Below are 15351 nucleotides of genomic sequence, written 5' to 3' on the forward strand. Positions count from 1 at the left end.
TTACATCTTGGACAAAGAGAAATCAGAGACACGTAATCACTCAGTAAGTCGTGATAAGAGAAGAGCCTTCAACACAGACAACAAGACATAAATAGACAATAGGATCAAGGACTTTACTAAACTCTTGTCTAAAATGCCAGGAGAATCACAGCAGGCTCACACTATACTGATGCTATCACAGAGAGGCCCTCGTTATGGCATCATGATAATGATCTAGAATGTCTCTTGTCGCTACAATATCTTTCAAGAGTCTTTGACCAACTGATATAAGGCAGTAAGCGCCCATATAAAAGTGGCTTTGCTGCGGGCTGAATGTAGAATTAAAAGAATGTCCTTCTAAAAAGAACACTTCGGGTACCTAGGATATTGTCATCTTTGTGAGTCAGAGATCAAAGATTCCTCCCCATACAAATTGACTTTCTTCAAGTAGGCATAACGTTCTGGAAAATGTGTCTCTTTCCATCCACTGACAGAAATGATATTGGGTTGATCAGACATGTATATCTAACCAAAACCTTTGGCATGGATGAACATGATCATATTGTTATTAGGCTTAACCACAAATCATTTCCCATTTTCGTGACCTGAGAGAGACAAATGAACTAAATTCTTTGTGATGGAAAAAAACGCAGCTCGCTGTAACAACTGCAAACACCTGGAAAATCTTTTACTGCAACAACAGACATTAACCGTTGTGCACTTCTTGGAAGTGGGCCCTTTACAGCGCAGCCTGAAAAGCAGTCAGCTCGTAGCTGAAGACTCATCTGCAATAACCTCCAATAACATGTCTGCCTCTTTCATCTGATCGCAGGTGAAGTACAACCCAAGCTGCAAGTTTAAAGAGCGCATTGAGGAAAATGGCTACAACACATACGCCTCACTGCGCTGGAAGCACGGTGGCAGGCAGATGTTTGTTTCGCTGAACGGGCGTGGGAAACCGAGGCGAGGTCACAAGGCTCGACGAAGGCATCCGTCTACTCACTTCCTGCCCATGCTCCCCTCCTAGGTGCCCAAGTCTGAACTCTGACCGGCAGCTGGATGACTCACCTGCCTCTTCACACTAGTCTTGATCTAGCTGTGACAACAATCTCTTATTTTTTTATTTTCTCATCCTCTTGTCCTAAATGTACATTTTCTGAGGTCTGTAACATTTGTAGAGTTAGTATAATATCTACTTTTAAGTTATTTCCTGCATTTTCTAATGGTGTTAATATAATACGATGCAGTCCAATAGAGTAAAACTTTATAATCATCTGCAGCTGTCAGGTTACACAATCCTATTGTGTGTAAATGGCAAGTAAAGAGATGTTTGAGTGATATTATTAGGGTGTAAGAAGACAGAGATTGGGCAGAGAGATGTGGAATCAGCAAAAAGTGGTTCCCTGTTTCATTATGAAATGACAAGTATAAGTATTAAGACAAAAAGTAACCTTGAAATAGTTGCAAATCAAAGGTAAAGGCACCTGAGGTCAGCATACTGAGGTCATATTCTTGTCATTTTCAGGGAGATTAACAGGCAGCATCACAATCATAACTAAAAAAAAAACATACATACATACAGTCAGCATTTTAAGGGCAATATGAGTTTTTTTTTCTTTTTTTCTTTCATATAGTAACCCATATCTACCCCAACAAATTGTTTCTCTTTTGCATCATAAAGTACATTTTCAGATATGAAAAAAACAATGACATTTTCCCCCCTTCTCCCATATGAGAAATCATTATCTCTGAAATATCAAATATGAATTCACGTTCAACAACAGCAACTTTATATAATATTCAATTAGGTCACATATCAGGACATGTAGTTTATCATGGGAAGGAGCATTTCATGCATAGTGCAGTCTCCACCAGACGTTTTTCTCTAAAGTTGTAATCGGAAAGGGTTTATTACAAGGGTTAACATAAACTAACATTATTTTATTCTGTTAACTCCTGTATTATTTTTTTGAAAAGTCCCAAAACGTTCTTGGTCATTTAGGGAATTTAAACCCGTGATCTCAAACTCCAATTAAGGCCCGTCTACAATTTTCCCCCTTTAGCGTGGAATGAAGTGACACCACTGGACAAAAGATATGTACTTGTAGCTGAGATGTACCTGTTTACCTGTACCTATTTCCCAGCTCGAACGCTGATACATGAACTTTTCTGTCTGAATATATATAAAAGAAACTTAGTTAATTACTGGGATAACAAGCTGGACTTTCTCATTTGTCCTTTGTATGCTTGTGCATGCTTCTGTCAGTCCACTTCTCTCATCTAACAACCTACGCAGCGTGTAGGTTAGAAAGCAGTACCTGAAAACATACGTTGTGTCTTGTCTAGCCTCGGACACTTAGTCTTTAGAGCAGTTGTGAAATGAGTGATTTCCATTTCAAGTCACGCACCAAATCTCAACAGCTACATTAATTTTGTACACAGTAGGAAACAGTTTAATATGAACAATTTTCCCTCGCTAACAGTAGACAACACAATTGTTGCTAATAGAACATTTAATATATTTAAAACATTTTGTACTCTTTAACTGTATAAATTTGATGTTTATTGTTATTGTTGACTTTTCTGTTGGATTGAAGGGAAAACATAGTTGTATTTGAGTCTATATTCAGCTCAAATTGTAAGGTATTCATACTGGATATTGGTACATTTGTGATCATACTCAACTTTCATCTGTTGGCCAATAAGAGGCGGTTGTATACTGTATGTATGATATAACATTTTGAGAACAAACAGTCCTGATATCCATTTCAGCTAAGTCATTTGAGTGCCTTGGTCCATGCTGAGTTTGGTAAACCTCAATAAAATGTGGATAATTCATGAGTCATGCCTCACTTGCTTACTAACCTTTTTTGAATCATTTTCTGAAATAGTGGAGTTCGACACTGTCATGTTAATCTTATATTGTATGTGACCCTGATTGTGAAGTGTTTGGGACATCTTCATCAGAGCCCTTTGACATAATCCCCCTCCTCATCATAATCATGACAAAACTCACAGCAGGGGAGGCCCTGATGCAGAGGACCTCCTGTCTGATGAAAGGTCTGCGGTTATGAACTGTGCAACTGAGCACTGAGACCATGTACACACTGACAAGCCATCCAGTGGCACAGGAGGCCACTCTGTCTTTTCAGCAAACAGAAAGGCGAGTCGACGATGAATAGTGGCTGCTTGGGGTGAGTAAAGGCCAACCTTTCAGCCTGTCATAATGTGCGATTACTGTGACCGGGTACATGTCTGGTCAGAATGGCAGGAAGTCACACTGTAGTTCAGCTCCAAAGGTCCAGGTGTAGCACACAAAGTGTGGGAGGTCTGGCAGAACTGTTGCCATGCAAATGTCTTCATCCTCAGCCGTGCACTACTTGTACCTAATTGTCCCCTCCTGTTAATACAGTAATTCTTAATTTAGCTGCACGGTTATGCTCTTATTGCTGAGAGGTGGATAAGGAGATCAGGACTTTGAAATGAGGACAAAACTAGAGCAAGTCACAGTTAAAGTAGATAATATTTCACACATGAAAATGTTAGGCCTTGAATATGTGAAAAACAAGTACAGTGTGAAACATTAAACTGGTGCATTGCCTCCTTCTGCAGAGGCATGCAACGTTAATCTGTTTGGCAAGAAGACTTACACTGCTAGCATTAGCCACACTTAGCAAATTAACCTGATATTGTTCATGCATAGTTCCTGTGATCCTTTGACCTAATGAATGGAATTGTGTTTAAATAAGACTTTATTCTGAGTATATTCATATTTATTTGATTTGTCTGAATTTCCATTTAATCAACCTTAGAATTAGTCACTTGGAGCATCCCTATCGCTTAACACTGACCAGAAACAAAGAAGAGTGCTCTCTCCAAAGAGAAAAAAACAAAACAGCGAGAGCTCGTTATTATCAAAAACCTTCTTTAACGCATGCAAACACATGAATGACTGACACAGCCCAGCAACCACCAAAGACACCATGAAATCAAGAAACGTTTCGCTAATAAAAAAAAAGAATTTGCATATATGGTTAATGTCATGAAAAATTCTGATCACGTGAATGATCGACTGTTTCTGTTTATAGAAGAAACATGGCCTGTAGAACATATAAAGTTGAGGTCATTCTGCATTGAATTTGAGGTAATTGAGTTTATTCACAATATTGTAAAGATCCTGTTGGCCCGAGGCCGTCTTTAGTGTGCAGGGACCTTGCACACTAACCTTCAGGTTCATGTTTTTTATGCACATACTGAAAGACTGGCCTCTTAAATCATGTCTCAGTCCATTTCTGGTCAACATTTCTGCCCACTGCGAGATAAAAAAAAGTTTTTCACAAGTTCCAAGATGATAGCAAGTCATTTTTATGAACCGTATAGTGATGTATGATACCCAAAGACTGCTACTCCAGTTTATGAACATGCAGCTGAATGTACTAAAAGTGCTATAACCTTTTAATTATCAAATGATTGGAAAAAAGGGATTGAAAAAAGAGTTGGACTTTTACATGGAAACAGATTTTGGCAGTACAGCTTGTTAATCAGCTTATCTTACAGACAGTTACTGCTAAACTATATGTGAACTTCTGTGGATTTGTCATTTTTAAAGACCATCCGCTTAGTCCTGATAAATAGTTTGTATTATGGAGGCGTTGTATCTCAGTTAGTTATCCAGCACAGTGTGTGGATCTAAGTTGTTTATTTTGTTCCTTGGAAGCTTACTTAAATTCTGCTGCATAAGGTCTGTGTTTTATATCTGCTCCTGTCTCAGTTCCTCCTCCTCTTCTTCTTCACTAAATCAGCCATTTTATTCAGCATTTTAGTCAATTTCAAAATGGTGCTCCCATCTCAAAATACAACCCAGCACGACACACCTTCACATTCCCTGTACTCAAGGTTCTTCCACTACACCTCCACCTCTATTTATTGCAGCGCTATCTTCTGATGACAGCCTAATGTCACAGCTTTCTCATTGGAAGACATGGAACTATAATTTGGAACTTATAACTGCAGTTTCCTGTGCACTTTTCCTGTGAACATATGATAACCATGTGACCCTCGGCTGGCATAGACACCCTAAAACATGCACACCACAAAGTAATCCCATTTTCTGCCTGTTCTCTCGATTGACTCGCCTCTTTGTGAGTGTTCTCCATTTCTTCTACTCTACCTCTCCTCTCTCCTCTTTTAACCATCCAAGAATCTCTCCTTTCTCCTTGTTCTGCGGGTGCAACTGGCTTTTGGTGCCAGGTCCAGGGACAGCGAATGGGAGCTGTAATTATCATTGCTCTACCACTGTCCTGTCAGTGTGCTCGTCAACAAAGAGGGATCCTTTGGAAGTCCCCATCAAAAGCTTTGGACTTTGATCCTGAAGCAAAAGGAAAACCCTAAACACAGTGCAAAATCAACAAGGAATGTCCCAAAAAGAGAGAACACAGGTGAATCTATATGACAGCTATCCAGAACACATCCTCAGCTCTTTCTCTGTCATGACATGTTGATGTCACCAGTGCAGGTGTTTGGGTTTACCTTAGATCAGATCAGGGGTGAGTCATGCACTGATGCTGCTAAGTGTCTGCAAGAAAGCACCTGGTTCGCTGCACAGCAGGCTGTGTCTTCGACAAGTGAGCAGGTTTACAGTCTTATTTTGGAATGAAATATGTGCTACACTTGCACAATCATGAAGTGTAGCACATCCTCACACTCACTGCAACTCCACATGAATGACTCCACAAAAAAAAATCCACAAAAATGGTGTTTATTGAGAAGGTTACTTTGAATGCTTCCACATTAATTTGCAGCTGAGCGACAAAAAAAAAAAGTAATGATAAAAGCCCATTTTGAGGGCCTCGGCCAAAATCTATAGGGGCACAAGTCATGCTGCTTCAGCGACAACAAACCACAGCCTCTGGAACCTTTGAAACCCTGTGTGGTCATTTTCTCTCACAGTGACTGAAAAGAACTGTGGTGGGTGGGAAAGAAAAAAAAGAGCCCCTCACCACTCATAATACCAATCTTATGTATGTAGACAAAAATGGAAGGGATGGGAGGGGTTGCGGGGTGGCAGACGGACTAAGGCACAATTTTAAAGCGCTTATTGAATTGCCATTACAGCTTCTGAGACTAATTGTGGCTGTTGTGTGTCTCTCGGTGGCCTAGGGGGCTCTGGAGTGGCCCTGTATGCTCTTACTCAGTGGGGTTTTCAAACTGAGTGGCCCCGAAAGAGAACAGGACCACCGTAGATCAATGCCAAACCTTTCACTCTTTCACAGGCCCTTGCTAATCCTTCTCATTTGTCTGCCATTTGTTGAGGCACATTCACAGCTCCCTGAATTTAGGATTAGGGCTTGTTTTGTTACAAAAACAGCCCGTGTTATAATGTTGAATAGATGGACTGAAGGGTGGACGATGGATGAGTGTGGATGTGAGTTTTTGAGCATGTGTTGTAATGTGTATGGTTATTAAGTACACACTATGTTTGCTATCACATACAGGAGAATATATATAACCCGCTCAGTACGAGAGTCCATGTTTAAAATGAAGTTGTGGTAGTAGCACAGATCTAAACATTTGCACAGCATTGCGTGTTGGATTTATGTTCATGCGTTTTGCTCAAAACGTTTAACACAAGTGGTGATTTGAATTGTAAATTTCGAATCTTCTGCACACAGCTGAATACGTTGTGTTCACACATAATGTGAGATTCATTTCAGAGGTGAAGTTAAAAAAAATGGGGAAAGAAACACGAATGGACATTCACTCCCAACTGTCCACACACCTTGTAAATGATTCAATTTGGAATGCTCTGGGGCTCTTTGATTGTGCTTCATAAAGAAATACAGACAGGAGCAAGCTTCGCAGCAAAAGGTTTCCCTGGTTCCAGCTGGGGCCTTTCTGTGAGGAGTCTGCATGTTCTCCCCGTGAATGCATGGATTCTCTCCGGGTACTCTGCCTTCTGCCCACCCTCCAAAAACATGTATGTCACGTTAATTAGTAACTCTAAATTGTCCCTAGGAGTGAGTGTGAGCGTGGCGGGTTGTTTGTCTCGTTTGTCTCTATGCCCTGTGATGGACTGGTGACCTATTCAGGGTGAACCCTGCCTATTGCCTAATGACAGCTGAGATAGGCTCCAGGCCCCCTGCCACCCTGAGTCGGAATAAGTGGGTATAGAAAATGGATGGAGGGATGGAATAAAAGTCTCCCAACAAGTGTTAATCTGAGAAAAAACAACCGTTGCAATATTCTGGGACTTCCTGATTAAAAAAACTAATTTTACTTGCAGAACAATGAGTTGCTGGTCTACTGGTGACCCAACTTTGTAGTTTGGAGTGGTTTATTCCAGGTCAGAGTTAATGATTAAAAACCTAAAAGTGTTTCTAAAGTGTTTTAAGTGTTTATGTTAACCCTAACATATGTATTTAAAATGTGTTTGTTTGTGATGCCACATATGTACATTCACATGAAGAAAGAGAGGAAAGACAGACTTTCCTACCCAGACTCACCAAGGTGAAATTCTCATAAGAGTGAGGAAAAGCATGAGGAAAATTGATTCAGCACACACCATACCTGCAAAGGAAATGTCATTTTTATTAAAACAACAGCTCTGTTTCTGTTTGAAGACTTTTTTTTCTCCATTGTGCCCTGAACTTGAGTGGCTCTTGGACAGTCTTGCCAGACTGATGCAGGGCTATCAGACTGAGGGCTTCTCATCACTGAATGGATTAGTGTTCATGTCTGAAGCCACTTAGTGGAGTTTAGACAGGGCTGCTGAGTGGCACCTGCGCTACATTTCCCCTTAAGCCCTGCCATGCCAAGCCGCAGGTATGTGGTGCTGACTGGCCAAACCCCATGTCAGGCATTCTCTGGATGCTTGCACCTGTGCCAGACACTAGGGGATGAAGTGAAGAGATGAGCGGAAAGATGATTGTCTGAAAGGGAAGCTGGTCCTAAAAGACACATTAACAAATTAAAACAGCAGTACTTGCTTTTTCACAGAGTTATATGAAAAGACTGATACCACTCTTTCTTGTCTTTATGATAGAGCTGGGCAACGATTAAAATTTTGAATCTAATTAATCACATGATTTCCTTGATTAATTGCGATTAATCGCATTTGTACACAAAATCCAAAAATTAATTCAAAAGTAGTGTATGGCTTTTAGCATTTAGTTTTATTTTAAATGTGCTGCCATATGAATGAAAGTCCCATAACATTTGTAGTGCAAACACACTTTTAACATCAGCATTTTTATGTAGTTTTTATGTAGAAGCCTCATTCCACTGTCTGTTTCCTTGAATGACTTGCTGGTATCAGTTGTGTGTTTTGCCTTTAAGTGATATTTTAGACTGGAACTACTACAGGGATAAGACAATTCAACTTGGCAGTGTTTACAGATGACTTTGGTTCTGTCGACTCCGCCGTCTGGAAGAACTTTAAAATGAAAATGGCCAAGTAAATTTTCCATACCCTTCTCCATGTTTGGTGGATCCGCCAATTGCTTTCTTTTCCGGTTCCGCAGCAGACGGCAACAGACTTTTACAAAATAAAAGCCTGAAAAAAATATAAAAATTTTTTTTTTTTTTAATTAAACATAAAAAAAAAAAAATAAATAAAACCTGCATTAATGCGTGATAAAATATTAATCGGCGTTAAATAATCAACGAGTTAACGCGATAATAACGAGTTAACTCGCCCAGCCCTACTTTATGATAATAGAAGGAGGGAACAATCACAGTCAACCTTGCTCCATTCAAATGAAAAAATTCGATCTGCCTTTTTAAAACACAGTGATAAGCATGTATAAAGTTAACATTATGCTCCCATCAAAATGTAATTTTTAAATGTAAGAGCGACAGCCAGTTATTTCCTTTTCTCCAATGTGTATTGAAAAAATAATGCCGCTGTTGCTATGACAACAGAAGATGCTCAGTTGCTTTCCAAAGCATACCTACTTTAACCCTACTAGAGTAAGAATGCTAAGAAAAATCATGGCTGCTTAAACGGGCTCCTTCTACATAGTTTGGTCAGCTGAGGCAGGCCACATGTTGGCCAATGTCCCAGTCAACATCATGAGGTTGTCTTTGGCAGTTAGTGACTGGAAAAGAACAAAGTCAGTGCCGCTTCACGCAAAGCTTGAGCTGTGCCAAAGCCTATCCACCCTGCCCCTCAAGCCCCACTTTGTGTGAAGTAATTCTTCATGCCAGTGAAACCAGACAGACTCTGTGTTTTGTCACTGGAGGAACAGTGATATTTCTTCTGCAGTCCGTTTAATTCCACTTCAAAGGTTAACAGGTGGATGGCCTTCTTTCACATTAATGCGCAATGTCAAATTCTGCTCTTTTTGCTGCCAGTAAGCTTGAAATAAACACAGGGAGAAGGTTTTTATTGGATTAAAATGAAACAATAAGCAAATCTCAGTTTCCTCTCTCGTGGTCTTTCATCATGCTGTCGGAGACAGAACTTGACACCGGCTGGAAAATTACAGGGTACATGCAACTGAGTGTGCAAAGGACATAATGTTACACTCGAATCCACGCTAAAACTTTGTATTAAAAATACAAACTGTATGTTACGTTTACTTTATCAAATACTAAAAACACTTATGGACAGACTGTGGAAGGGTAAAACAATCATTGTGTCGGCACTAAATTGGAAAAAAAAGTTGCTTGAATATGCTGCGCCCTCTGTTTGGAATTAGCAGTAAAATCCTGTGAATCAGAAGGAGCTGGTCTCACTTAGAATATTCAAATCTTAAACATACTGAAATCAGATATGTCTGGTTGTAGTACGGTTGAACATCCTGTCCCAGTTTGGCTTGTGATGATAAAGGCAACAACAACAACAACAACAACAAAAAAAGTTCTTGTTTCTCAAGTTGTCTCTAATTGTTGATGATAACTACAAGTTTATATCATTTTGTGTACAGCATGTGCGTTGTGTTATTTCTGTTTACCTGAGCCACTACCTATCTATGCTAGGACACTCTTGAAAAGGGCATTTTAAATCTTAAGTTCTTGCTTTGTCTAATTTCCTGATTAAACAAATGGACGAACAAATAAATGAATAGTGTTTAATAACTTCACATATCCATTTTTTCACGTGTTCCTTCATCGCATAATTGCTGCTACATCAATAAAAAAAACTAAAGTTTTTATTAACTTTGCAACCAAACTATTAGAAGATGGCCATTGCAGATATGAAGTCAGCGTCAGATATTCATGTCTTCTCACTCAAACTTTTTCCCACTCTTCCCTGCATCTTACAAACCCTAACCCACCCCAGTGCCGTTTCTCTGGTCATCTTTAAATCATGACACTCTAGAGTACAATTCCTTACCCACACACAGTCCACTAAATGCTGTTTCCTTAGCTTACCTTTGACTGGCGTTTATTGTTTGCCAACTAAACGAATGACGTGCATGTATTATTGTCATTTGAATCAGACACTATGTATATCATTTGTAATCGGCTACTCTGTTCATGGTCTCTCTTAAAATGAAAGAGTTTAGACCCATGTGAGAGTTTAGGTAGACAGATGCTGTGAGATCTGTTTAACATCTTCATTTCTGTCTATACACTTTTGGAGATGAGGCTCCCTCTGATGGTCAAAAAGATGAGAAACAGTGGAAGACTTAAAGTGAATTCTGGTGCTCTCTGCTGGACATCAAGAAATAATAAGCAAGGCAACCCTAAAGGGGATTAGATACTCCATAAGGTACAGTGTGGGTGTTTCTGTGCACATGCCTTTGTGGTGATGTGTTTTTGTTTAGTCAAAGTAAGTCCCATTCATCCATTCTCAATACTTTTATCCAACTCAGAGTCTGGGGGCTTATCCCAGCTGCCATTGGGCGAGAGGCAGGGAACATCTATCTGGAGAGAACCCACACATGCACAGGGAGAACATGCAAACTGTATCTAACTCATCATGTCAGTTCTAGAAAATCTCTGCAGGATCGGTGTAAAGTATTATTACACTATACAGACCATTTGGCCACATATTGCTTGCTTGTTGTTGTGTAGCCACTTCTGCACCAAAAAGGCCGTACTGAGTAAAACCAAATCTGACAAATGTTTATGGAATATGTCTGTATACAGGTGCTTGCCACAGTCCAAATGACATCATGTCACTTCACTGAGGAGCGTCTTTAATTCCCACCAGTTAAAACATAAAAAGGCCGTGTCATGATGTTGCTTTGAATTGGTGACTGCTTCACAACTTTGATGGCAGGAACATGAGTGCTCAAATCTGCAGACGGAAACTGTGGCTTTTGTGGTTCACGAAGACTGAAACTCTGCTCAGAGAAAAAAGAAGGTTGAAGTTTATGTACATCCATTTCAAGGAACATCATATCTGTTTCTTCTCAACACGCTTGCCCCCCTTAAGCCAATGTGATGATGCAACAAAGTAGTAGGCAATAAAGAAATGGAACCAGTATGGTTCAAAATTAATCATCATCACAGACTGAGATGTCATCATGTGAACTGCATTAAAATGAATCAGCTTTACACTACTGTATAAGTAATTACACTTAGTAATTACCCAGCAGCAATGTAAGCATTACTTTACTCTACAAGCAGCTATAATTATTTTGTAAGAATTCCCTGACCATCCAGTGACCAGATGGAAGAAGAGCTGGAGTTTATTCCAGCTGCCATCATAAATAAGGCAGGGTATAACCTGGGTATGTTGCCAGTCCATCAAAGGGCCAATATAAAGACAAAGGAGAAAAACAATCATGCACTCTCACTCTCACTCTAAGAGCAAATTTAGAATAACCAAAGCATGTGAGATGCATGTTTTTGGATGGTGGGAGGAAGCCAGGGTACCTAGGGAGAACTCGCACTGGCACAGAGAGATCATGCAAAGTTCGAACGAGGAATCAAATGTTCTTTCCATTTTAGTAAACAACAGAGTCATATGCTTCATTGCAGGAGCCAAAAGTACTCACACTTGAAGATACACGTCACTTTCTGAGGGGTTTCTGAGAAATGACAAACTGAGTCATGATGATTCTTTAGAATTCATGCAGCAGGTTCGGAGAGGCTCGGTGAATGGAAGAGGGCCCCGTTTGCATGAGTTACGAAATTAGTCATCAACAAAACATCCCGCAGAACAGCCTAAATTTGTGTGATTTAGGCCATTTACCCCAAAAGAATTGGGTACTTTTGGGATAATTTCACTGTTTCTCCCCACAGTCTCAAATTGTGAAAACCACCACTTTAAGGTATTGGTATAATGACAGTAAAAAAATAAATAAAAAAAACTGATGCTTGACCCTCTGGTTTCCGTTTCTCATCGCGCTCTGTTTTAATGCAGCGTCAGAGTGAAAAAAACAAAAAGAAGTCTAAAAGCAGTTCAGAGGCATAAAAAGAAGGATGGATGCCATGGATGCAAATATTGAAATAATTAAATAGTCAAAGAGGGTGCATCATATTAGTCTATTTCTGTTCATAGTGTGCTTCATGCCTTTTAGAATGAACCACACCAATTCTAATTAGAGTAACAGCAGCTGTACTCCGTGATACCCCACATCTGCTCTGATGACACGTACTCACTGACCATAAATGCAATAGTCAATTGCACTGATGCAGAGGGGGTAAAAACCACAGGCTGCATATAAGACAATGACTTCACATCCCAGAGACAGACTGAGCTTGCTGCCAAAATGATGCTTACTCAGCACAGCCTGACGCTCCTTTACCTTCTGACATGTCTCGGGCAAAATGGTAAGTTTATAATATGTAGTTTTAACTCTCAGTAAAAAATGAATATGCATTAAATTGTCATTGTTTTCCTTACCCTCTTATTTTTGCAGCTCAGGGGAGTGAGATCATAAATGGAAAAAAGGTCCCTGAGAAACTGATGCGGTACATGGCCTCTGTGCAGAGCGACGGAGATCATGTATGTGGAGGGTTTCTTATCAGTGAAGACTTTGTGGTCACTGCTGCCCACTGTGACAAACAGTGAGTTAATAAGATTCAAAATATTTGGAAGTTTTTGTTAATGTGATCTATTCAGCCAACAAAAAAACTCTGACAAAAACTTCCCTCATTCAGGAATCCAATAAATGTAGTTCTCGGAACCCACAATCTCAAGAAGATTAACGATGAAACAATGAGATACAATGTCACCAGATGCAAGCACCCGGATTTTGACAATGTTAAGTCTGGTAATGACATCATGCTTCTCAAAGTAAGTTTATATTCATACACTCAGATTGCCCCTGTGATATCATCCGACTTTTACTAAGTTTTAGATTTGAGCTCATGGCTTCTTGCATTCCCAGCTCTCTAGGAAAGCTAGACTAAACAGCAATGTGCAACCGATTCAGCTGCCAAAGACTGGGATGAAAGTGAAAGATAAAGCAAAGTGCCGTGTTGCTGGATGGGGTTTCACAAAAACTGGTGGTAAAAGTGTTAATACACTGCAAGTGGCTGAGGTGTCGATTGTTGACCCGAATGAATGTAAGAAAAAATGGAAACCCCAAAAAGTTGATCTTCCAGACAAAGTTATCTGTGCAGGTGGATATAAGACAAAGAAAGGCTTCTGTCGGGTATGTTGATATATTTCTTCACTTATTCATACTCCTTTAACAAAGAGTAACCTCTGGTCTCCAGTCTTCAATAATGGAAAAACTAATCCGGCCACTTTTCTCCTGACAGGGCGACTCTGGTGGTCCTCTTGTGTACGGACGGGTGGCCATTGGCGTTGTGTCTTTCAACTTGGCAAAAAACTGCGAATACCCAAACGTGCCCAACGTGTATACGGATATATCAAAATATCTGCCATGGATCCATAAGATTCTAAAGCAAAAGCATTGCTAAACATGAAATAGCATGGCAACATCTATAATTCAGTGGTTTTTCTGTGTTTTCTCTTTAACTAAAATGCAAATAAAACCAGTTCCAAACACTCTTTTGTTTCATATCGCTTCATTTTCATTTGAACACATAAACGTTTTTTGATTTAGATTAAAAAAAAAAAAATAAAAAAAGTTCACCTTCAGACATATTAGAAGTAGTAGTAAAGTATATGTTACGTTCTTACCTCTTTTATATAGCTGATGCATAGAATATCCTATAAATTCAATTGTCACTACGCCATTAGTGTTTCATTTGCCTTGTGTTAATTTAGCTCCAACTAACATGCAAAGTTCAAACTAAGTTTGTGCATGTTTCCGCCTGCAAGGGGCTGCAGGAATCATTGTTCATATGCTTATGTTTGCATATAGTCAGAATTGGAAAGATATTTAGAGTTGACAGCGTGAAAAATATGACTGTCATATCACAGACAGACAAATGAAGTGGTGAAGGGAGGAAGGATTCTTCCATCCAGCCATCTTTTATACCCAGGGTAAGGGGGCTGGGGCCAATCCTAGCTGCCACTGGGCGAGTGGCAGGGTACATCCTGGACAGGTTACCAGTCCATCACAGGGCCAGGCAGAAACAAACGAGATAAACACACTTCCACTCACTCCTATAATCACCAATTAACCTAACAGACATGGGAGGAAGAGTACCCAGAGAGAATCCACACTGGAACAGAGAGAACATGCAAACTCCACAGAGAAAGGTGCAGCCGGCATTCAAACCAGGAATCACATGCTCTAGTTATGTCCATCCATCCATCCGTCCATTTTCTATACCTGCTTAATCTGTCAGTCGGGTTGGGGGGCTGGAGCCTATCTCAGCGGTCATTGTGCCAGAGGCGGGGTACACCCAGGACAGGTTGCTCTCATTATTGTCAGGTTTCTGTCAAGACGGTGAGGATGGGAAGGGAGGACACGGATGCGGACTTCAAAAGTAAAGGTTGGTTTATTAACAAAAAACAAAAGGCGCGGCAGAGCCGGATTAAAAAAACACAGTTGTGAAAAACAAAACAAAGGACTGGGCATGGCATAAATAATTACTTAACTTGGAAGGGGGGACGAAGAACATGGGGAGCACGGGCTGGCTGGCTGGCATGATTTGATTGGTATGATTTAGGCCCTCTCTTCACATTTTTGTTTCCCTTTTAATAAACGAGAAGGTCACATGCTTCATTGCAGGAGTCAAAAGTACTCACACTTGAAGATACACGTCACTTTCTGAGGGGTTTCTGAGAAATGACAACCTGAGTCATGATGATACTTTAGACTTCATGCAGCAGGTTCGGAGAGGCTCGGTGAATGGAAGAGGGCCCCCTTTTGCATTTTTTACAAAATCAGTTATCAACAAAACATCCCGCAGAACAGCCTAAATTTGTGTGATGTGTTAGAAAGAGAAGTGAGGACTTCGGGGAAGTTTCACCACCACTTTGAGGTATTATCATGACAGTCAAAAGTGAAGCTTGAGACTGTGGTTTCCGTTTCTCATCATGCTCTGTTTCAGTGC

The 15351-nt window shown here is 40.2% G+C and overlaps 2 protein-coding genes across 2 annotated transcripts in view; both read left to right on the plus strand.

Moving 5' to 3' along the window:
* The window catches only part of fgf22 (fibroblast growth factor 22), a 29271-nt gene extending 26480 nt beyond the window's left edge, over positions 1-2791 (plus strand). The window contains exon 3 of the mRNA XM_075484315.1: positions 812-2791. Within this exon, the coding sequence (XP_075340430.1) occupies positions 812-1006 (195 nt within the window). The 3' untranslated portion in view covers positions 1007-2791. The remainder of the gene's footprint in view (positions 1-811) is intronic.
* Positions 2792-12584: 9793 nt separating this feature from the next.
* LOC142399779 (granzyme B(G,H)-like) lies at positions 12585-13891 on the plus strand. Its single transcript, XM_075484316.1, has 5 exons — positions 12585-12705; positions 12795-12942; positions 13036-13171; positions 13266-13532; positions 13642-13891. Exons 1-5 carry the CDS (start codon positions 12645-12647, stop codon positions 13801-13803), a joined length of 774 nt encoding a protein of 257 aa, XP_075340431.1. The 5' UTR covers positions 12585-12644; the 3' UTR covers positions 13804-13891.
* Positions 13892-15351: the final 1460 nt, after the last annotated feature.

This window comes from Odontesthes bonariensis, chromosome 15 (assembly GCF_027942865.1).
Source record: "Odontesthes bonariensis isolate fOdoBon6 chromosome 15, fOdoBon6.hap1, whole genome shotgun sequence".
Lineage (NCBI taxonomy): Eukaryota > Metazoa > Chordata > Actinopteri > Atheriniformes > Atherinopsidae > Odontesthes > Odontesthes bonariensis.

Coding starts and splice junctions, on each gene's coding strand:
- LOC142399779 (XM_075484316.1), top strand. CDS start 12,645: ATGATGCTTACTCAGCACAGCCTGACGCTCCTTTACCTTCTGACATGT. Junction 12,706..12,794: donor GACATGTCTCGGGCAAAATG/GTAAGTTTATAA, acceptor TTATTTTTGCAG/CTCAGGGGAGTGAGATCATA. Junction 13,172..13,265: donor ATGACATCATGCTTCTCAAA/GTAAGTTTATAT, acceptor TTGCATTCCCAG/CTCTCTAGGAAAGCTAGACT.